General features: G+C 49.0%; 1 protein-coding gene across 6 annotated transcripts in view; it reads right to left on the bottom strand.

The window, feature by feature from the left end:
• The window catches only part of Mroh1 (maestro heat like repeat family member 1), a 76837-nt gene that overhangs the window by 38614 nt on the left and 13807 nt on the right, over positions 1–24416 (bottom strand). For all 6 annotated transcript variants that reach the window (XM_034517310.2, XM_034517312.2, XM_034517311.2 and 3 more), the window contains exons 4-12: positions 23951–24096; positions 16771–16902; positions 16195–16357; positions 15919–16017; positions 10375–10526; positions 9891–10031; positions 9456–9548; positions 2154–2232; positions 835–948 (exon numbers count right to left, since the gene is read on the bottom strand). In XM_034517310.2, the coding sequence (XP_034373201.1) occupies positions 835–948; positions 2154–2232; positions 9456–9548; positions 9891–10031; positions 10375–10526; positions 15919–16017; positions 16195–16357; positions 16771–16902; positions 23951–24096 (1119 nt within the window). The remainder of the gene's footprint in view (positions 1–834; positions 949–2153; positions 2233–9455; positions 9549–9890; positions 10032–10374; positions 10527–15918; positions 16018–16194; positions 16358–16770; positions 16903–23950; positions 24097–24416) is intronic.

Below are 24416 nucleotides of genomic sequence, written 5' to 3'. Positions count from 1 at the left end.
CTTAGCAGTGGTGGCGCACACCACCTTTAATCCCCGCACTTGGGAGGCAGAGGCAGGCGGATTTCTGAGTTCGAGGCTAGCCTGGTCTACAAAGTGAGTTCCAGGGCTATACAGAGAAACCCTGTCTCAAAAAAACAAAACAAAACAAAACAAAACAAGAGTTGCCTTGGTCATGGTGTCTGTTCACAGCAGTAAAACCCTAAGACAGGTACCACAGTCACTCTTTCCTGACCTCTGACAGGGTATGAATGGAATTCACCAAACCACAAACCCACATGTACAACTATGATTATCTTTATGAAACTTACTGCTAGTCAAGTATGTCTCCCTTAAAAGCAGGAAACTGGGGGTTGAAAGTGTTACTCAGAGATAGAACACTTGCCCAGCATGTGTGGAACTCTAAGTCCTAAATCTGTGGTGGTTTGTATGGGAATGACCTGATAGGCTTGTATATCTGCATGCTTAGCCCCCAGCTGGTGGAAGAGTTCTGGAATGATTAGGAGGTAGGACCTTGCTGGAGGAGGTGTGTCAATGGGGGCAGGCTTTGAGGGTTCTAAAGCCCAGGCCACTCCCAGTTATCAAATGTCTGCCCATGAGCACTTGCTTTCCATTGTCCCCCACCTCCAAATAAACCTCTTCTTCTGTTCAATTACCTTGGTCATGGAATCTTATCACAGCAATAAAACACGGTTCAATTGTGAAGACTACCAAGCTAAAATACTATTATCACTAACAAGAATTCAAAGTAGGATGTTACACTCATCCAAATGACGGACATTACCCTGGTGCTATCCCACAATGGCCAGCCTGCAGCCACAGCAGGCACTCACTCACCGGCCGAGTTGATGATGTGTCTCAGGATCTGCAGGGTACCTACTCGGAGCCGCTCGTTGTTGGTATCCAGCCTGGGCAGTAAGAAGGCCAGCAGACGGTCAGGAGAGCAGCAGGCTGCAGGGTAACATGCACGTCAGATACCGTCTGACAGTCTCTTTACTCCTTGCTCCACACTTGTACCCTACGCTTGCCAGGACTGAGTTTGTTCGCCTTGGTTGTTCTGTAGCTGGAGCTTCCCAGGACAGAGGAGGCAAAACACACCGTGGGGAGTGCGGGAGACTGAACTCCCTGGCCGTCAATTTCCCAATGTTTCTTTGAGTGGTTGGATAAAGGGAAGGGTCAGACTAGCACAGGGGACTCTAACACTAAAGGGTTGGCAACACACGTGAGACACAAACCTGGGGTCACCAGAACCAGTGGGCTCATTCCAACTTAATTCATGGGGAGCCCACAAGGGACCCCTCAGAGATTCTCCTGCTTCAGGGCTGGTCTGCAACTAGAGACCCTGTACAGACCTCTAACCTGGACCTATATCATTGCCAATGGGAACCTTTTGGAAATTACCTTGGTGAGTTTTCTCACCTTTGTGAACCGGTGTCAATGACAGTAAAAATTGCCCCTCTACCCCCACACTCTGGCCAGCTGAACCAGTCTCCCAGCCTTCCTCCCTCCAGGCTCTAGGTGGGTGCTGATGTCACTGGTCTTCAGTGGCTGGCAAGTCCTGACCCTCAAGCTGGCAAGCAGGCTGAGACAGGATACAGGCACCAGGGACAGATCTGGTAGACCAGGCTCTGACTGATCTAGACCAACAGGCTCCAGGTGACACACTGAAAGATGCTGTAGCTGGGGGTCAGGTAGTGTCAGACTGAGGGCCAGAGCCAGGCAGCCACATGCAGGGATGCAACTGTGGATGTGGATGAGGGTCAAGGAAGACTGTGTGGAGTGGGAGCCAGAAACCTCTAGACCAAGATTCACAGAGCTATAACACGCATTTCAATGAAGATCAGGTACTCGCAGGCCATAACCAAGACCAAGACTCTGCTTGAGGCCCTAACCCCTCCTCAGCCTGGGCCAAACACCCATTATCCCCCTCAAAGAGGACAGCTGACCAGGCTTGATGGCAGACGACTGTAACGCTGATATTTGGGAGTCCAAGGCAGAAGAATCATGAACTCAAGGCCAGCTGAGCTAAAAGGACAGTGAGACCCTGTTTTTGTTTTGTGTTGTTTTTAATAATGAATAATAATAATGGACAGCTGGCTCAGACAAGTCCTCTGAGGCTTCCTTATACAGAAGCCAGCACTGGGGCCACCACTCACCCAGGACTGTGAAGCAGCGAAGCACCTCCTTCTGGCTGTTCATCACCAGGGGGCTCGAGGACTCCACAGGCACACAAATCTGCTCCAGGAGACAAGACAGCGGTTATGGTGACAGACTCATTGTCATGTCAGGGCCCTGCTGTGCAACAGGTAGGTGGCTCTACCTCACCTGGGGTACTGGAAAGGGATTTTGTCCTTGCTGCTTTTGCTTTTTAAAAATTATTTAAAGTGGGGCTGGAGTGATGGCTCAGTGGTTAAGAGGTCTAGCTGCTCTTCCAGAGGTCCAGGGTTCAAGTCTCAGCACCCACATAGTGGCTCACAGCTGTAACCAGAGTGACAGCGGACTTGAAGCTCTTCTGATCTCTGTGGGTACCATGCACACGGTGCACAGATGAACATGCGGGCTAAACACCAACCATGCAAAATAAAATAATCTAAAGGTTTTATGTGTATGAGTGCTTTACCTGACTGAATGTATTACTGGAACACTTGGAGGCCAGAGAGCGTGGGCTAGTTAGTGTTAGACAGGTGTGAGCTGTCATGTGGGAACTGGGAATCAAACCCAGGTCAGTCTGCAAGAGCAACAACTATCCCTAACTACTGAACCATCTCTCCAGCCTATGTTTTTGTTTCTTTTGAGACATGATTCATGTAGCCAAGGCAGGCCTTGAAGCACTATCTCACTATTATAAGCATGTGCCACCATACCTGAAGAGGTAAGCAGTATCACATCCCAGCTACAGTGTTAGTGTTAGTTGTAATTTCTTTCCTCAGTTTGATTTTTTTGAGATTGTTTTATATGTATGAGTACACCATTGTTATCTTCAGACACATCAGAAGAGGGCATTGGACCCCATTGAAGGTGGTTGTGAGCCACCATGTGGTTGCTGGGACTTGAACTCAGGACCTCTGGAACGGCAGTCAGTGCTCTTAACTGCTGAGCCATCTCTCCAGTCCCCCTCTTTTGGTTTGTCTTTTGAGACTGATTCTTTCTGCATAACCCTGGCTGTCCTGGAACTCACTATGTATATCAGGCTGGCCTCAGATTGACAGAGATCTGCCTGCCTCTGCCTCCCAAATGCTGAGATTAAAAGAGTATCCCACCATTCTCAGCCTAGTAAGTTCTTTTTTATTTGTTTTTTTGTTTGTTGGTTTTTTTTTTTTTTTTTTTTTTTTTTTGGTTTTTCGAGACCGGTTTCTCTGTGTAGCCCTGGCTGTCCTGGAGCTCACTCTGTAGACCAGGCTGGCCTCGAACTCAGAAATCCGCCTGCCTCTGCCTCCCAAGTGCTGGGATTAAAGGTGTGCACCGCCGCCGCCACCACCCGGCTGTAAATTCTTTTTTAAAGATTTCCTTATTTTCAGCCTGTGACATTGTCACATGCCTTTGATCCCAGTTTGAGGCCAGCCTTCTGGTCTACAGGGTAAATATTTTTTTAAGGACTACACAGCCAGGACTACACAGAGAAACCCTGTCCTGAAAAACAAAAGCAAAAAAAGGATTTATTTTATATGAGTTTTATTTTGTGTGCGTGCATGTGTGTGTGTGCGTGTGCGTACCAAATGTGTATTTGGTGCCAACATTGGATCTTCTGGAGTCATGAGCCAACATGTGGATGCTAGAAATTGAACTCAGGTCCTGTGGGAGAGCAGCAGGTAAGGTAAACCACTGTCTCTCCAGCCTCCAGCACCAGTAAGTTCTTTTTCTTTATTTTTTTGGTTTTTCAAGACATGGTTTCTCTGTGTATTTCTGGCTGTCCTGCCACTCGCTCTATAGACTAGACTGACCTCGAACTCAGAGAGATCTGCCTCCCAAGTGTTGGGACTAAAGGCATGTGCCACTACCAGCAGGCTCAATAAGTTCTTATTTTTAAAAAAAGCATTCACTTACTATCATTATTAGTGTGTGTTAGGGGCTGAGGGGTATATGCTATGGTACCCAGGGAGAGACCAGAGAATTAACTTACTATCATTATTAGTGTGTGTTGGGAGCTGGGGGGGGGGGGTATATGCTATGGTACCCAGGGAGAGACCAGAGAACACCTCAAAGTCAGCTCCTCTACCTCTGTGTGGGGTTCCAGCATGAGTGTGACCCACAGAGTCAGCTCATGAGCCCAGTGCTAAGTTGTTACTGTAAGCCCCCCTGATGTTGAAAGATGGGGCAGTTGGATTCCCTAACTGGCAATTTTTAGATCCTCCCCTGCTGTAAAAATGATTATCAGCCAAATAGGCAGACATCCTGCCGACCCTTACGCACCCTCCACAGACACTATGAGGAAACTACATACTCTGGTTGCCTGCTCTGGCTCTTGAAGCTACAGACCGTATCAGAACTATTTCAAAGCTTACACTGGACTTTGTTGTAACAAGGCTTAGAGAACTCTAATGATCCTGCAACCACTTCCCCCTGGGTCAGAGAGGAACATGTCCTCTGGTGGCCTCTCAGAGAGCAAGTGCTGTGGCGGTGCTAAAGCGCCGAGGCTATGATCCCTGGGACACCTTTATTTGCAAGGGAAGTTGGCTGTGATTGGTTAAATGCCTTTCTTCTGGCAATACTACACGGATAAGTAAGATGCTTGAGTCGTTTGATGAGTCAGCTGAGAGGCACCCAAATGCTCTGTGTAACATGGGGCCCAATACAAGGCCTCCCTCGAGTGATCTTTTCTAGCTTGCTTTTAGTAATTGGGCCAAGGTGACAGGAAGCCATAGCAGAGGACGTATCACGGCAACAAGGGCAGAAGCAGCAAAGCAGCAGCAGTGGTGGCCGAGCTCAAACTGCCCAGGCAGCTGGCTGCTTACAGCTGCAGGCAGGCAGGCAGCTCAACAGCTGGCAGAAGGGCAAGAGCCAGAACACAGCCACCAGCTCTAGCAGGGAGGGCAGAGCTGAGAAAGACTAGCAAGAGCCACAGGAGAGCGACTGCAGGCCCTGGAGTTAGAGAGCTGGCCAGCCTTTAGGGCCAAAAGTCTCACTCCGCCCAGGCCCAGGAGCTGCAACACTGGCTCTGCGTAAGGTCCCGCTACACAAGGACTGAATGAGAGCTACAATGTTAGAGGCTGTAACCTGCTTCTGTCAAATGCTGAGGGATACAAAAGCTGCGATAGGGTCGGGTGTGCTGTGGTACACCCTCGTAATTCTGGCATTCTGGCATTCCAGAGGCAGAGACAAGGAGGCCGATCTTATCTGTATAAGACCCTGTCTCAGAAAAAAAATGTGTGTGTGTGTGTGTGTGTGTGTGTGTGTGTGTGTGTGATTTAAACTCAAAACGTAAAAAAAAAAAAACAAAAAAAACCAAAAAAACAAAAAAACAACCAAACAACAGAACTGCCCGAGCCTAGCACGTAACAAACATCTTGCCTATGCACAATTTCTGTCATGGTAGAACAAAAGGACGCCAGGCAGCTGATTGGAACAGGACACCTTTGCCCACAAGCCATGAGTGGAAGTCTGGGCTCGGTTCTCCAGAGAGTTCATCTTCTCTAGCCCTTCCTCATCCAGGAGCAGGGATGCACAGATTCTGACAGCAGGTCACCTCCCTATCACTGAAGGGGATTTAGAGGCCAGCTTCTAGTCCCACACTGTTGGGGGTGGGAAGGGAGGAACAGTACCATATGAACACATAACTAAGTCCTTGGGTCTCAAGGAAACAGATCTGGGATTCTATCAGCACTAGAACAAAGGAACACATTACTGGAAAAGTATGCTACACACCAGTCACTTCTAGAATAAAGCATTCATCCATTCAAAAAAGGAAAGAAAGACAGAAGGATCAAAGGAAAGACAGGAAGGAAAGAAGGGAAGGAGAGAATCGGGGAGGGTGAGGGAGGGAAGGAAGATGATATTTTTTTTTGGAATTATCTCTTGCCTCCAAAGAGATTAAACTTTTGCCAGACTATGCAGCCGAGCTATTCACATGCCGTGAGATCATTTAAGACCATGTGCTTAGGGGCTAGAGAAAGAGCTCAACAGTTAAAGGCTACAGTGACTCTTCCAGAAAAACAAAATTTAATTCCCAGCACCCAAACAGTGGTTTACAGCTAGCTATCTGTAACTCTAATCTAATGGGACTCGTCGCCCTCTTCTGGCCAGTATGGGTATTACACAAACCTGGTACACATACAAAGCATGCAGGCAAAACACTCATAAACATAAAACAAAATATATAAACCTTAAAAATGTTTTAAACACTCGTACTCCTTAAAAAATAAAACATTGTCCGGGCGGTGGTGGCGCATGCCTTTAATCCCAGCACTCGGGAGGCAGAGGCAGGTGGATTTCTGAGTTCGAGGCCAGCCTAGTCTACAGAGTGAGTATCAGGACAGCCAGGACTACACCGAGAAACCCTGTCTCGAAAAAAAAACAAAACAAAACAAAAAACAAAAAACAAACAAAAAAAAAAAACAAGAAAAAAAACAAAAAAACAAAAAACCCAAAAACACTGTGTTCAACCAACTATACTCAGCCTATGTAACCCGCATTTAAGAGAACAATGTAACAACTATCCTTACATCTTGGATTTCATTAGCTTTTATAACCCAAGATAACGTATAGCTTTAATCTTGAGTTATGTACTCTTCCCAGAATGCTCCTGACCCAGAATAATGTATGTTGTGGTAATCATTTGCTGAAAGCAGCCAACAGGTTGAAGTAATCTTAAACAAGACAAATACCCCATAAAGTGGATATAGGTTGATAACATCTCTGTGATTTTTGGGTGCTATTCAGTGTCAGTAACTTCTTCCCTTGTAAAACTGTTACAGATTTCTGAAAAAAAAAAAAATCCTTCAGTCCTTTCCCATACCATTTTTTTCTGCTGCTCAGTAAGTACCAAGCAAAGAACATTAATAGGGAAAGACACAGAACAGAAACACACACCAGAGGCAAAACCAGACACGTCAGGGCCATGTCAAACACACGCAACGGGTAGGCCAGTAACCACAGACTACAAACAGTCAGCAGACACAGAGGAAAAGTACTTAATTCAAATCTGAATTTGCTCTTGGTCAAACTATACCAAGAAAAAGTTTCTATTTTCCTTCAAAACACACACAATAAACTTTTCTTACAAAGGAAGATCTGCCCGTTTTCCTGCAAAATGCATGGTTCTGCTGTGGGTTTGCAGTTGTTGTTTGTTTTTCAAGACAGGGTTTCTCTGTGCAGCCCTGGCTGTCCTGGAACTCACTCTGTAGACCAGGCTGGCCTCAAACTCTCAAGTGCTGAGACTAAAGATGTACACCACACAAAGCAATGATTTTTTTTTTTAAAAGAAAGTCTCCTTGAGACCTACCAAAGCCCCTTTCCATCTTCCCACTCTTTTTAACCACAAAGTTTCACAGAGTCATGCTCCCTTGCTGGGACACACCGTGTTCAGCAGCTTTCTCAGTCTTCCTGACCCACGGGGAAGATGCCTAGCCAGATGCTCTCTCATAGAAGTACTTCCTGCAATGGAGTCTTGTGTCTCAGGACATGGGGTGCCATGTCTCCCCTCTCTTGCTTGGTTCCTGAGGTGACCAAGGCACCTCAGGCCTCTGCTTACCACTACCACTCAGCGGCCATGCTGAAACTCCTCAGGACCTTCTGAGGCAGCAGCCTCAGTGTTACAGTCTACAGCCTCCATCCAGGAGTTCCTGTATGCGGTGATCTGACTGAGACTGCTCCCCATAGGCTCATATGCTTGAATGCTATCCCACTTGGTGGAACTGTTTGGGAAAGATTAGGAGGTGTGGCCTTGTTGGAGCAAGTATTGTCCATGACGGTGAGCTTTGAGGTTTCAAAAGACTCAGTCCATTTCCAGTTAACTTAACTACATCTGGAACCAACTAAAACCTAAGAAACTGTGTGTTAGGAGCCGCGTGAGCGTGACAACATTCGCCATTACAAGATGGCGCAGGCATCCTGTCCTCCCACTAGTAAACAACTGACTGTGCAGGTGCAAAAGGCAAAAAGCGCGCCAAAGTCACTGCCCATCCTGGGGCGTAATATGGTGATGAGTGAACAGCCAATCAGAAGTGAACACACCACTCTAGGGTATATATAAGCAGTGCCTTTTCCGGGCTTTGGGCCTTTCCGCTTCTGCTTATACAAGAATAAAGCCTTGCTGTAGTAACCACCCGAACACCGCCTCACGTGTCTCTTTCGCGGGCGAAGGGGACACAGAGGGGCTCGGAACAACTGTGGACTGGAGAGATGGCTCAGTGGTTGAGAGTACTGGCTGCTCTTCCAGAGGTCCTGGATTCAATTCCCAGCACCCACATGGCAGCTCACAACCATCAGTAACTCCAGGTCTCAGGAATCTGACATCCTCTTCTGGCCTCCACAGGTACTCATGGTGCAGACATGCATACAGGCAAAACATATAGATAGATAGATAGATAGATAGATAGATAGACAGACAGACAGACAGACATATATAGATATATAGATATAGCAAACAAAAAATAAAGCAAGCAGCTGGATTTGACTAGGAAGAATTTTCTTGATTATATCATTTGAGGTGGGAAGATCTGCACTGAATCCAGCCACACCTTCTGGTAGCAGGTTACTTACATAAAAGGCCACGGATGAAAGAGGCTTTGCTTTCTACCTGTTTGCCCTCAGTCTCACTAAAAAGTTTACCTGTCTTTTCCCCAAAGCATTCCTTTGCTAGTATTAGAGTCTCCTTCCTCAGAATTCCGGCATAGGCTGAAGACTGGCCGCCCTCTAGCACTTCCTTGGGACTGACTCCAGCATCAGACTGGGACACCCAGTCTCATGGACTTAGCAACTGCTGGATCCCTGGCCTTTCTATCAGGACACAATGTTGGACTCCTTGGACCACAGCCTGTAAGCCATGCTAATAAATCACAGACAGACAGACAGACACCTGCACAAACATGTGTGCACACACGCACACACACACACACGCACACACACACACACACACTCTAACAGTCCTGATTCTTTAGAGAACCCTAATACAACCTCCTCCTTGTAGATTGATGTGAGCGTTCAGCTGTCACCATGCCCTTGCCCAGCATCATGGACTCTGTCTGAAACTTTAAGTCCAATTACACACTTTCTTTTACAAGGTATCTTACTCATAGTATTTTGTCACAGCAACAGAAAAGAAACCAATACACTGCATTGCACCGACGATGGTGCCTCATGTCTGGAAGCCACACCCATGTGGTGCTCCGGAAGCCCGCTCCACAGATGTGTGGCTGAAACACCTATTCCACATCATGCTCCCTGTGCTCCCACTGAGCAAGTCACTTTGAAAAGTCCATCCCCACGAGATCTGGCACCCCAGGAACTCATCTCCAGCCTACCTGAGCATGAAGAGCCACCAAGAGGGCATCAAGCTGGACCTCCAGTGTGCGGCTGCTCACATTCACAGCTGCCTCGAGAATTTGGCCCAGGCTCTGTTCAAGACAGGGAGGAGATGGCTTCAGTCCACTTTCTGCCCCCCAACAGGGAAGTGAGGCCCTAGGATGAGGTACAGGAGAACACTGATACCCTTTAAGACCCAAATGAAGAAGCTCTACCTTCACCTCCATAATTTGGGGGGCACATTAAGAAACATGTTTTCTGGGTCACAGGTCACTACAGAAGGTAGAGGGCGAGTTCCCAGGCTCTCATCCAGTGCATAGTAGAGAGGAGGCCATCCCTCTCATAACCCAACACAATATTTTAAGTTAGGGTTGTTTCTGCAGGGTCTGATCTGAGGGGTCCAGTGTTGCTGTGCCCTCCTGCCCTATAAATACCTTTGATATCTGAAAGGTCTCTGCATGCTTCTTGTAGAGGCCAAGTACTGCAGGGAGGAGCTTAGGGAGCTGCTCTTCCAACCTCTCGCTGGGAAGCAGGTGGCTCATGGGACCCAGAGCTGCCACCACGGCAAGCCGGAGCTGAAAGAACAGCAAACGCCTCCCTGTCTACTTACTCCCACCCTGAGCCCTATGTCTACAGTTGCCAGTGCATCTATGTGGCAACTATGCCAAGAGGTCAGACGCTGGCCAGTAGGACACAGTCTCAGGGCAGAGAGTGGGTACCACAGGGACCTACAATTACCAGGCCTCAAGACCAAGCTTTAGAACACGTTGGCTCTGGTTGGATGTAGGGGCTGTCACCTCCAAAGCATTGATCATGGGTAGGAAATTTGGGCCCCCTTCTCACCTTAGGGCCACCCAGGCAGAGAGAAAGGACAGAGGGCAAAGGCAGAAGGAGGGCCCTGATGGGTCATAGCAATACCTTGGCATCTCGGCTCTGCAGCCAGTGGTGGAAAAGAACATCATAGGCGCCAAAGATGTCGGCACCAAAGGTGTCCTTCCTGACTGTGGGGTCTGGGGCTTGGTCCAGGTTGGCCAGGTATTCCAGGATGCTTTCGCTGAAGTGCTGGAGAGCTGTGAACACCCAACAGTGAGCAACTCCTGACAGGAATCACACTGGCTTCCCAGTACTGCCCACGAACTCTCAAAACAGTCTGCACGGTGCTTAGTCCAGCACCTGGCCAGATGGTGACCCCTGGATACTTAGGGTAAACAGAGCACATGTGCATGAGCGTGTGTGTGCACACGCACGCACGCGCGCACACACACACACACACACACACCTGTATCTTCCCTGAAACCTCAGAATAGAGCCTTCTGTGAAAACAGGATGACTACAGGTCTGTCAGGACAAGGCCTCATACAGAAGAGTGGTCCTAACTCTTCAAAATAGAAGAGATGGGGAGAGGACAGCCATGGGTGACAGAAACAAGAGAATGGTGGGTGAGTGAAAGCCAAAGCTCAGGAAGGCCACAATACTATCACAAGAGGGAAGTGGGGAGAAATGTATTCTCGCTCTGAGCCCCTAGAAAGGTGCCCATCCACCAACACCCAGACCCCCCAACATTCCTGAAATAACCTTGCCCCTGTGTCTACCTGACCAAAAAAAAGGAAGCACTGTGCCCCCTCCCCCAGGCTATTGCTACACACACCACAAGGGCTGTCAGGCCCAGTGTGAGGGCAAGAAGAAACAGAAAAGAGGTTCCAGGTCTAGCTCGATGGGCACAGGATGCAGGACTATTACTCAGGGTCTTCCTTGGCTACGCCTGGGGTCTGAATGGGGACACAGCTGGGTAGAGCAGAGGCTCTGTGTCACCGCGGGCATTCATATGAGAGGTCTAAAGACATGGCTGGGATTAGAGCCCAAGACACGGGTCTGCGCCTGGGCTTTGGGAAAATACAGGAGCAGGGGTGGGCACTGAGGCAGAAATCTCTGTGCTCCCCACACTCTGGAACCAGTCAGCCTGTCAAGGCTTGCATCCTGCCAAAGCTACCTTTGCACAATCCTCCTGACTGATGGTGCACAGGCAGAGTGGTGAATGGGGCATCCTAATGTAAATGCTAATTCTCAGAGTATTAAGAAGAACCTGGAAACTGGCCCTATTCTTTTTGCACATCAGTGGCTCAGCCCATGTCAGGGACAAACTGTAGGATGCGTCTGCAGCCTTCGTACAGACATGGCCTTGTCCACGGGATTCTCAGCGACCCCCTCTCTCCTCACTACTGTGCCCAGTGACCAACAGTGTGCTGGGGCTACGTTGTAGCGGTGTGTGCCCCTCACGTGGGCCTGGGAGTGCTCCATAGCGGTATGAGTTTCCCAACCCTTCTGAGCCCTCAGAGTTGTGAGTCCCAAGTGTGAGCCAAGTGTGAGCCTGCATGGCATGCTTAGAGTCACAGGAAGGAGATGGCACTCTAGATGTTCAAGCTTCTCCAGTAGTACTTAGCTGCATCATTACTCTGCATGACATGTTGGCATGGACCACGCTGGATCTGCTGTACTTTCTGGTACGAGGAGTTTCATCCTTCATAAAGATAGATGGCTGCCAAACGTGCCTGCCACCTGCTCCACCCTATCCTGTTCCTCTTGATCCGCTGAATCTCAAAGGCTCTTGCTGGGTGCTACCCCCGGATATCTATCCTTACACCCTCCCTATGTCCATTCTTCTGTATAGCGACATGACCCACTTCTCTTCAGTAGAAGATTTAGCTTCTTTTTGTTTGTTTGTTTGGTTGGTTTTTGTTTATTTTTCAAGACAGGATTTCCAAACTGTCCTGGAACTTGCTCTGTAGACCAGGCTGGCCTTGAACTCAGAGATCTACCCGTCTCTACTTGTCTGAGTGCTGGGATCAGGAGTGTGTCCCTACCACCCCCGACTTGAAATTTTAATTTCTTATATTTTTATTTGGCCTTTTTTTCCCCCTCACAGAATTTGCTTTTTTTTTTCTTCTGTCTTGTTCCTTCTTTTATTCCTTCATTCAGTTGTCTCATAGCCTGCAATGGCTCATCGAGCCTGCTCTGTGCTAAGTGGACATACAAATGTTCCAGGCTTATGTTAAGGCTTCAGCCCCACAGTCAGTGGCAGCCCCAGCTAGTGCCCAGGACAGTCTTGGCTGACCACAGGCGTCTAGAGGACACACCTGACTCGGCCCCCTGTGCAGAGCTCAGACACAGCCTCCTATCTAATCCAATCAGAGAAATAAACTTGAACCATCACTGATGCAGGGATACAGCACAGCTAAAACTCTCAAGACAGAGAACTGAAATGAGAGAAAACCACCCTCCCAACACAGGACCCCCGGAGAAATGCTCACTGTTTAGCCCCCCTTTTCCTGAAGATGGGCCTCAGGGAGTTCGGTTCAGGTAGGCAAAGGTCTCTACTCCGTCCACTCTTGGCTGCCGAGGTTGAGACCAAAGGGTCTCGTGGCAGCAGGAGACATCTGACTCCTCAGCTCCTCTCAGCCCCAGGGTTCTTCCTTCCGAGCCAAAGGATATTAGTCAGCATGGTCTTCAGGGGCAAGAATGTTTTTCCAAGTAACAGGTAATCGTATTTCCAGATGTAAAGCCCTCACGACTTGTTAGATTTGATTTTTAGTGAGCTGCATATACTCAGGATGAAGGAGGTCCACTCTCCTGACGCCAATGTCCTTTTCCTGGGAAGCAGCCATCAGCTGGGCCTTCTGAGTAAGTGCCACAGGTTCTCCCACAGCAGTGTGCCCTCCTTTTGTACCTGCAGCCCGGCACTCAGCTGGCCCCTCACAACCACTGATGTTTCTAGTACAGCTCTGCTGTCCCTGTGGTCAGATCCTCTTACACTGGTGTCTGCTTGGCTCTGTGGGTGTCACCCACGCAGCCCTAATACCCCACAGCTTTGAAGAATGACATCACTGGCCACTCACCCTAGCCTCCTTCCCCCATGTAAGACTGCCATCACCTGGGCACTCTCTGTCTCTGCCTAAGCTACCTCTTGGAGCCACATCCTCCAGCTGCTCTAGGGAAGGCTGGATGAAATGCATACCCAAGACCTGTTTCTCTGAAGAGCCTCTGCTTTGTCCTCACAGGCAGATGGCACTGGGAGAGTTAGGATCCAGTATATAGACTTCAATCAGAGCTGTGGAAAACTGCCAAGTGGACTGGCACTCCTAAAGACCAGCTGCGTCAGTTCCTTACCAGTGTCCAGGGCACGTAATACTATGCTATGGCCTTTCTGTCTGTCTGCTGCATCTCCCAGTCATGGAGCCGTGGGACTTCAGACATGCTTCCATCTCTTTTCCAGGGGTCTGTCACTGGGACACAGGCTCTGTGGTCTTACTCACTAACCCTTTCTTCTCTGTCTTTTTTCCCCCTACTTCCTACAATTCTGGACTCTGCCATTTTCCCCAGAAGTTTCTTGAACCACCAGCTGTTCTAAGATGCTTTTCATTTTTCTCACAGTATTTCTAGAAAGCTTGGCTTTATTCTTCTTGATTGTAGCTCCTTCACGATGGTGACATGCTCTTGCTTCCCGAGTTCATCCTCCCTCTCATCTTCCCAGGATGCTACTCATCGGTCCTTTCTTTTGGTTATTCTTTTTTTTCCCCAACCTGTTGTTATCCCCAGCTCACACTTCTTGTTTATTTGGTTGCCACCTTCCTACTTGACTTTCCTCAGAAGTGGGACTTATCTGTTGCCTGCCATTTGGGGCCGCAGGCCAGGCTGGCTGCAATCCTGCCCCTCTGCACCTTTTTATCAGCTCTTCTGTGGTGGCCTCCTGTTAGACCACTGCTCACCGCTTTCTGCTCCTGCAGTACTGTCAACGCTAGCTACCCAGGCCGCAGATGCCCAGAACAGAGAGCACACCAGCCTGAGGTTGTTCTGGCCACAGAACTACTGTATCCTCCAATAGAAACAAAGACTGCCCAGTGTGAGCAGTGCAGATAGGAGGATTACCCCTGGAGTACCCCTGCTGAGCTCGGTGACTTAGGCCAATAATCCCAGAAATTGGGAAGCTGACATAGCAGAACTGGTTTCAAGTTCAGAAATCCTGTCTCCAGAAACAAATCAGGGCTGGAGATGTAGCTCAGGTGGTAAAGTGTTTGCTTAGCATACACAAAACTCTGGGTTCAAGCCCTTTTACCACATAAACCAAGCAACGGTTGCCTATGTCAGTAATTCAAACAGGGCAATCAGAGATTCAAAATCACAGACAGTCTATATAACATAAGACCCTGCCCCCAACCCTCATACAAAACAAGGATCCATCTTGGTCAAGCCCACCAGCTACAGACTGAGGTGCCCACATAGCAGGAATTAGAAGGCATCTTTCTACAGGCCAGGATCAGCCCCACCAGATGTTTTCCAGGAGAGCCACAAAGCAACAGCAGCAAGTACTTAGCATAAACACCATATGCTCAGTACACAGTTTCCTTCCTCTATGTTGGAGAATCTCTATGGCCTCTATCTGGATGAGGCTCCCTTTCCTGTTCCCAGCACCTTCTCATCTGAATGTGTGTTTACCGAAGCCCACACTGTGACTACTCTGTGACACATCTCCTACTCGTCCCAAACTACAACAGGCACTGTGACCTGGCCCTGCTCTCGACCATAGGCAGAAAACAACTAGGGAGAAGGGACCCCACAGACAGTGGCTTAAGGAATGCAGGGCAAGAAAGACGGGAGTGCAGTGGCAGTGAGGAGAGGAAGTAGGAGATGAAGAACCGCCTGGACTTTGCTGCTGTGAGAAGAGGCAGGGGAAACATGAGAGCCAGGATGGGCTGGGATGAAGAATGAGGCTTGAGGGTCCTGTCTTCCTGAGACCTAAAAAGGCCCAGATGCACCCTTCCAACCCGACTTCAGAACCACAGCCTTGCTGTCAGTTCTAGAGACCCAGGAAGCCCACAGTCATGCCTGTGGAGTAAATGCTGCTGTTGGCAAGGCACCCACGGTCTTGGATCTACCCCGGTGGCGGTGTTACACCTTCCAGCAGAACAGAAGGCCCTCTACCACTGACAGCCTCCCTTACCACTAGGCACCATTACCACAAAATTCCCATGGTTCCCTTCAAGCACACCAAGGCTGCAGACACGGGTCACAGGAGAACGGTGGAAAGGCAGTGGATATATGTCCTTCACCGCCATGGGTCTGAGATACCAGGTGAATAGTCACTCTGCCAGTTAGGAACATACAGCATAAAAGTAGAGGTGATGCTCTGAGAAACATTCTTTCTACTCCCCAGGACCATGGAGACCTCTGGAAAAACCCTGCAGGGGTTAAGAGGGGCAAGTCCCCAGTACATCTGAGAGAGGCAGTAACGGGGCAGAGGCTCTGTTTATGAGTACAGGCCTTACCTCACCTGTGGCTCAGCCTTACTAGTAGACAGCCCACATCCACCTCAAAGGCACCTACCACAGAGGACACATTCGTACACAGCCTCGCAAGAGGGGCCTGAGTTCAGAAAGTGAAGGAGATGGGCAACGCCCACTGTCTTACCACAGCAGAACACCACCTTCAGCGCATCCTGCTTGGCCATGCCCAGCATAGGAAGCATGGTACTCAGGACGGACGGCAGAAAGGGAACCATGTCAAATGCTGTAAGAGAGAGGCTGTTACAGGGGCTGCAGGCCCAGCCCACTTCCTGCCTATCTTCTCCTCAGGACTTGGAAGGGACCCACAGCTTAGGTATGAGCCCAGAACCCCAGGTCATCCTCAGAGGCCCACCAGAATTACTCAGGGACATTGAGGGACCAGAACCACTATGGCACTTACCATTGGACACTGAGAGGTTGGCAAGTGTGTGCAGCACTGAGGAGTGAGGCAGCGTCCCGGGCTGGAACCTGCTAAGCACCTCCTCCATCACCTGGTTGGTGAATCGCTTCCCCACAGCCACCAGGATGCTGCTGGCAGCCTGCTGCCAGTCACAGTCCAGCTCCTGCACCCAAACAGTCACCAGGTTGATCTCTCCCTGAACCTCTCAGGAGATACAAGTAAGATACTCGGCCCTCAGAGTATCTGCTGTGTTCCAGCCTTCCTAGTGAACACAGGTCAGAGACAGCATGGCATAGCCTGCAGGCCACCTCCCTTCTTGTAGGGGCCTTGGTGCCTAAGGGAAAAGACACAAGTGTGTCAGGGAGGACTGGTGAGGTGAGGCCTGGCAAGAAAGAGGGCTGCACATAGCCATTAGTCTGAGCATGGGTTCCCTGCCCTCATCCTAAGAGTTAAGGTGCCTAGTTCTCTGCCCTGGGGGCTACACAGGATCAAGTGGTCAAGAGTCCAACTCCAGCCCTGTTCCAGATACCATGAGACGGAGCTGTCCTCAGCAGCCTGCACGCCAGAAGCCCTCACCTTCGTCCTTGTCATCTCACTGGAAGCCAGGAGGATGACAGCGCCAGCAGTGTCCTTGTCCACGTCGTGGATGTGACTGGCCAGTACTGTCTCCATGGCCCTCAGGATCTTCGTACGGTATGGATGAGCCAGCTGAGGAGAGAAGTTCCCAGGGAATGTCCTGAGAGGTGGGATGAGTACCCAAGAACTCTGTGTGCATGTTGTCTCTACTGAGGTTGCACTGTGCAAGGCCATGCTCTCAAAGAGAGTGCACTGGCCAAGCCTCCAGCCTGTGGAAGCGCCTGTGTGTCTTTGGAAGGGCAATGGTGGTTTTCTGTGTGAGGCAAGCCACAAGCAGATGAGCTGGTGACTTGAGTATTGCCAGCAGGGTCTCCTAGAGAGCACCTCCTTCTTCCACACTTGGCCTCCCAGGCATGAGGATAGGATCCCCTTCTTGAATCCTCATTTTCTGCTGATAGGCCCCTCCTAAGGCTATAAATGTGCTCAAAGTCAAACCCAGCCACCACTGCCCTCCTTCAGTCATGGTCCTTCTCTGTTCACAGCCTGGGGCACTACTGACCCAGTGTCCTGGACAAACCCTCAACACAGTCCTTCTATCTTTATCTTGGCAGCTCTCAGGTCACCCTGGACTCAAGAGCTGACCACCTGCACTGGAAGGCTGGGGTGGGCACTGTCTATGCCCATATAAAGGGCCACAGACGAGGTGCTAGTGAAGGGTTCCAGTTGCCCACAGTGCAAATAGCCTGATGTACCCAGAATAGCCTGCACTGGGAGGCATGGGTGTTAGTAAGGACAGGCTCAGAATAAGCCAGTATTCCACAGGCACTGGGACCACCTCTTCACTGACGCCATGAACTATCTCTCCCACAGCCGTGCTGCCCACCACAGCAGGGGAGGGCCAGGAGAACATGCCAACTGAGACCTATGTAAGATGATACAGTTCAGTTAAGAATGGGGCTAAAGAGATGGCACGGCAGTTAAGAGCATTGACTGCTCTTCCAGAAGACATGGGTTCCTACATGGCAGCTCATAACTGTCTATAACTCTAGCTCCAGGGGATCTTTTTTTAGCCTCCTTGGGCACCACACACATATGGTACATAGATATATATGCAGGCGAAACACCTATCCATATAAAATAAAATACATAAATAGAGGTAGAATAATTTAAAGAAGAGGCAGAAGGAAAGAGGAGGAGAGGATGAAGAAGAGGAAGAAGAGGAAGAAGAAGAGGAGGAGAGGAAAAGGAAGAGGAGGAGGAGGAGAAGGAGGAGAAATCACACATGATATCCAAGTTCCCTAGATCAGAAGCAGGGCATGTTTGCTGGCTGCTGATACCTGCTGGATAAGCTACAATCACCCTTCATTCCTGAGCCCACAGTGGTTGAGACATTCATTCCAAGAAGTAACCAGTATAGATCACACAAAGCTCCAGAGCCAAGGAACCTGCCAGTTTAAAGAAAAGCTCCCCTGTCTTGAAAAACAAAAAACAAAAAACAAAAACAAAAACAAAAAAAAAAAAAGAAAAGAAAAAGAAAAACAAAGAAAAGAAAAAGAAAAAGAAAGAAAGAGCTTCAGGCCTGTTTTGTTTCTTCAGGATAAGGTTTTTGAATCCTTGCGTGTTGGTGCCCCAGGGAAGGGGGTGGTACATTCTGAGATGGTGGTTCTTGGTCAGTCACAGAGGAAGACAGCCACTTCAGCTGGCTGGGTTCACATTTCTCTTTCCAGGAACACGGTGTTCCTATAGAGTCTCTCCCTGACAGGAGCCACGGCCAGCATGCCAAGGGGAGGGGAAAGGGTTACTGATGCTTCTTTGGAGAATGGAAAATTAATATGCGTTGGTATGCTTTTATTCAATCAAAATTATTAGGAGCTAACTAGGAGCACAGCTCTGATGACACAGGAAGATTCTTCCAGTTTGTCTGGAGCAAACCTTTTCCAGCTTCCTCCAGGCTCTTGGTCCTAGAAGGATATTTCAAAGACCACTACATAGTCTTCCCAGGCTTCTAATTCTCCTCATCTTCACAAGGTACTCTGGAGAAGACCTTGCCTTCCCTCTAGGGAGAATGATTTCCTCAGCTGACCTCTCATGGCACTCTTCCCACCACCACTACATCTACATCCACTGGTCATGATGCTCTAGCAACTTCCTGCTCACGACAGTGAACAGGCATGGCGGCCCCTGAGGCTGGTGAGGCTGCTGAAGCTTGTGAAGCAGGTGAAGCAGGTGGGCTCTCTAAAGAAAATACCAAAGGAACCTACATTTTAAGAGATGGGTGGATGGTTAGGAGCACTTGCTGCTCTTGTAAAGGACCAGGCTTCAGTTCCCAGCACCCACATTAGGTGGCTTACAAACACATGTAATGCTCGCTCGCTCCAGTGGGACCGATGCCCTCTTCTGGCCTCTACAGGTCTGCATGTGCTACAGATGGACAAGCAGGCACATACACACCTACACATAAATAAAAAGATACCAAAAACCAAAACACCTTTCATTGCTCTTGAGAGGGTCCTGAGCACTGACATAGGGATGGAGTGAAGGCTTGGCCCTCCTGAGAAGGCAAGCTCTACTGCCCAGGAGCTGAAGTGCGGTGCTGACCACATCTAATTCACAAGGCTAGGAGCACACAGCTAAGGGCAGGGCACAGGCTGCTATGTCACCGGGTTTGGTCCAACAGTTCTCACATGTTAAGAAGATCACCAGGGAGCGGCCTCTACTTGTCCCTGACCTGAATGACTCTGCAATGAGGCTGAACTGATGACCTAATGACCACAGAGCTATACATGTGACTTTCACCGTGTGACTCAAAGCTCCAAAGACAGTTGCATCCAGCTGGACATGGTGGTGCCTGCCTTTAATCCCAGCACTTGGCAGACAGAGGCAGGCAGATCTCTGGCGTTTGAGACCAGCCTGTTCTATAGAGTGAGTTCCAGGACAGCCAGGGCTACACAGACTTTGTCTCAAACAACAACCATCACAAAATGATGGCCTCACTACCCTCTAAACAGTTGTATCACTCCTAAAGCTGAGAACTCCAAAGGCCTTTAAAACATTCCAATTGTAATCCCTTGTAGAAGGTGATATTGTCAAATACATATTTGGTTTTTGTCTGATATCATGATTCCTAAAAGCCTCAGATTCATCAATGTGTCCTTTTGCAAGCTAATGAGATGATTGACAGCTGAAGCCTCTACAGTTTCAGGATGGACCTGGTCACAAAAAAGACCAAGGAAGAAAGAGCTAAACAATAGGGACTTCCAGCCTCCCCGCCTCTGGGGAGGACAGAACTAAGAGTGATGGTGATAACTAATGACCCATGATGTACCAATCATGCCCACGCAATGAAGAGCACATAAGATCCCAGGACAGGGTGGCAAGCACTTCCAGGTAGTGAAGCATGTGGAGGGTCCAGAAGGTGGCACACCCAGGGAAGACAGCAGGAGTCAGCATTCTTCCCACATGCCTGACCCTCAGCATCTCCCCTGGTGTTTCTCCACATCCTCTTCCCAGCCTTGATGGGTAAAGAGGACTCACGTGTTTAGTGACTTGCATGCGTCAACCTAGCAACTAATAGACTCCAAGGAGGTAGTTTGAGGAACTCCAATTTGTTGCTGACAGAATGAACAAACAGGTCACAACCAGAGGCTTGATGGTCGCAGTTGAAGCAAGGCTATCTTGGGGCCAAGCCCTCAGCTCTAGAGTCTAACATGACCTCACAGTGAATGCTGTCGGAACGGGATAGAATCAGAAGATGGCCAGCTATGTCTCACAGGGCTGCTTGCTTGCATTTGGTCACCCAGAGATATGCCAGTAGGAGAGGCTGATGAAGAGACTGGGTGTGTGTTTCTTGCTGTCTGATGAGCTAACCAGGGACCACAGCCATGTCTCTACCCCAGTGGAGACAGAATCAATCCAGAATCAAACACTAATCCATGTTTTGATGTTGGGCTCTAATGTCTTCACTTCAGTCAGTTTCATTTCTAGCTGTGCTCACACAGCCAGTGTTGTGGCTGGTCTCCACACTGGGATATGATTGTGCCTGTCCTAAACATGGTAGCATGGTCTACAGAGCCTCTGGGTATATATAACAAACTGACAAAGCAGGATCCCCTTATACCATGATGGAAATCCGAGAATGGATACCAGACAGAAATGGTTTTGAAAATGGTGGCAAGGAGTGAAGAGAGAAAAAATTCAGCCACTATACTATCTTTTTCTCTCCTCTCCACTTCTGTAGCCTAACTCTTTCAGGAAGTCTGTCGTGATGTAAGACAGCAGACATGTCTACAATGATGAGGCCTAGCACAAGAAAGCAATTGAGCCATAGCCTGGTGCCCTTGGCACTGCGCCCTGGAGTGTAACACAGTTAATACAGTAACACAGGTAAGCACCCGACTGGCATACACAAGTGCTGGGTTTTCTCCCCAAAACCACACATGCTAGGCTTAGTAGCATAATCCTATGACTCCAGTACTTGTAGGGAGGAAACGGAAGAACCAGAGGTCTAAAATCATCCAGATTCAAGGCCATGTATAAAATACCACTAAGGAAGAAGAGGAAGAGAAGCAAAAAAGAAAAAGAGAAAACAACCAACCAGACTGCAGCCAACCATGTGTATCCAAATAGCAACTGGCAGAACTTTCCTCTGATGCCCAACTTGGATTCAGTGGGATCTGAAAAGGTGCATGCTACAGCCAGGCAAGATGGCACCATCTATGCTACTGTGCCCTTCTCATGGCTGCTGGCCCTCTGCCGAGGTTCTACATCTCACAGCCCCAAATGCTGAATTTGACTGGCAGAAAGCAGAGCTAACTTCAGGCCCCACAGTTTTCCTGTGGATCTGTGTCTGCTCAACATAATGACCACAGCAGTGCCACGGGATTTATCAATGTGTTAAGCTGTTAATGTGAAAGAAAAGTTATACGCATGGTATCAGTCAGGTCTGGGGGGAAAAAAGTGCATGCTGCACGGGGGAAGTACCCTGTGGGGAGATGTGTACATAAATACAGTGACAAAGAAACACAGCACAGGACAGCTGCTGGAACAGCAGCCTCTAGAATAGCATGCAGGAGCTAGTGTGATAGGCAGGGAAAGGCTACATCCCATAGCATCAGGATGAGAGCCACTGCAGCGATGTGGTGAGGTAGCAGGTTTTTAGCTTTGTTTTTTTAAACTCAGTGAAAAGCATCATGAAAGGCAGGAAAGAGGTGAAATCACAATACAGGAGACAAGGAGCACGCAGTCACCTTAGTTTGCTGTGAGCTGCCATGTTGAGCCTTTACCCTTCAGCGCTCTGACAGCCTTTCTCTCTTGCCTGACAACCAAACTCTGAGAGCAAGAAGCCTTTCAGCCGCACAGAAAGGGGCCTTAGGCAACGCAGTGTGGTATGCTTGGCTCTTAGAGGATAGAACCCAAAGAGTAGGGGCAGCAGACACTCAAGCCATGCCAAATATGGTAGCTCTTAGAGTGCAGAGCACTCCCAGCTCTACCCAGCCTCCTGACAAACAGAGAAGGCTGGCACAGCAGGATTAGCGGGTATGATCATGGAACTAAGGGGTTTCCCCATGAGACAGTTGGTGTAAGTAAAGAACCCATGGAGAATGACCGCTTGTACCTGTGCCCATGGCCATTCAAGAAGCTTGAAGACAGCCGGGTGTGGTAGCCTCCCAGCACTTGGGAGGCAGATGCAGGTGGACCTCTGTGAGTTTAACCATGTCCATGGGGCTGAAGAGATGGCTCAGCAAAAAGGCGCTTGCTGTACAAGCCTGACAACCCGAATTCAAGCTCCAGAACCCACACAAAGATAGAAGGGGACATGCTGGAGAGACGGATAGCTCAGTGGTTAAGACTGTGGCTGCTCTTCCAGAAAACCCAGAACCCACAACAGGTGGCTCACAACTACTTCTAACTCTCAGCTCTAGAGGACTCAACATCCCTTCCGGGCTTCCAAGGGTATCCTCTGACACACAGAGAAAAACACATAAACAAAACTAAACCTTTTTGAAAAATGGAAAGTGGGCCAGGCAATGGTGGCACACACCTTTAATCCCAGCACTTGGGAGGCAGAGGCAGGCTGATTTCTGAGTTCGAGGCCAGCCTGGTCTACAGAGTGAGTTCCAGGACAGCCAGAGATACACAGAGAAATCCTGTCTCAAAAAACAAAACAAAAACAAAAACAAAAAAAAAAAAAAAAAGAAAGAAAGAAAGAAAGAAAGAAAGAAAATGGAAAGTGAGTTGGGCATAGAGGTGCACCCCCTTTAACCCTAGCACTCAGAGGCAGTGGCAGGCAGATCTCTGTGATTCAAGGCCAGTCTGGTCTACAAAGAGAGTTCCAGGATATCCAGGGCTGTTACACAGAAAAAACCTGCCTCAAATCAAAACCAAGCCAAACAAAATAAACAAACAAAACAAAAAGGAAAGAGAGAACCAACCACAAAGCTGTTCAATGGCCTCTTCATGCATGCCATGGCATGTGTGACCCAACACACACTCAGCAGTAACAAAGAGCAGGAATAGTGGCACATGCCTATAACCCCTCCACGACGGAGGTTAAGCAACGAAGGTCACAAGGTCATGGCCATCATGTACTATAGAGCTAGACTCTGTTTTTCAAAGCAAAACAAGAAAACTCATGAGTTAAAAGCCGTCTGGGACTAACAATTTGACATTCTACATCATCAAACAGAATTTAAGTGTCTTTCTCTAAGCCATGCTTGCCCACAGACTGGGATGTTCTGGGGTAGCAGAGGTCTTGTGTCCTCCTTACAGCACATCTCTGGAAAGGGATGGAGAGTAGGCTAGCAGCCTGAAAACCTGGAGCATCTCCCCAGGCCAAGGGAAGGCATGGACTCTCAAGAGCCCTTACCAGGGTCCCCTAGACGGTACTCCCTTAGGCAAGGGAAACACATTAATTATCTCCATTCAATGTGCAAAAGGGAAGAGCCAACAGCTTCTGCTAATGAATGCTGTCCACTGAAGTGACAACCTAGTCCCCTCTTAATGGGACTGCCAGTTCATAGGGTACAACCACTCTCCATATGGTAGAGACCCATCTATCCTCATCCTTAAACACTGCCTTAAAGAGAATCTACAGGGCACTTTCTGCTGACAGTCTGGCTCATCACCCATTACAGACAAGGATGTTCCTTGAGGACCTCACCATCACCAAGGGGACAGGTACCTTGTCATGCTGCCGTAGGTATTCCTCACAGGCGTGGAGTGTCTCGTCTGGCTGTGCATCTCCAAGGGAGCATAGTGCACTGCAGACCTGTTCCTGTACCACAGGATCCTTGTCAGTGATGGAGTCCAGTAGGGTGAAAGACAGCCCTGCAGTGACAAAGTCCAGTGTGTTCAGGTCCAAGCACACCATAGCTGCCTTCCCTGTGACTGGCACCAGCTTCTGGGATCACACAGTTAGCACACAGGAGATGGCACATCCAAACCCAATGTCTCCAGGCCAATAGGCATGGCCACTTGCCTAAGGAGTATTGCTGACCGGAAGCTGTTCTCTCTCATAAAAACCACCGTACTGATCACATTCCCATATTGTCCCTTCCAGTGCTTCCCATACTGTGGGATCAGGGACATCCAGTGTGCAGCCTGCTGGGCTGCATGATACAGGGCTCAGACTCTGGTTATCACTGAGA

Source organism: Arvicanthis niloticus, chromosome 13, assembly GCF_011762505.2.
Source record: "Arvicanthis niloticus isolate mArvNil1 chromosome 13, mArvNil1.pat.X, whole genome shotgun sequence".
Classification (NCBI taxonomy): domain Eukaryota; kingdom Metazoa; phylum Chordata; class Mammalia; order Rodentia; family Muridae; genus Arvicanthis; species Arvicanthis niloticus.
The sequence above is the reverse complement of the archived record's forward strand: the minus strand, read 5'-3'. Positions and strand labels throughout refer to the sequence as shown.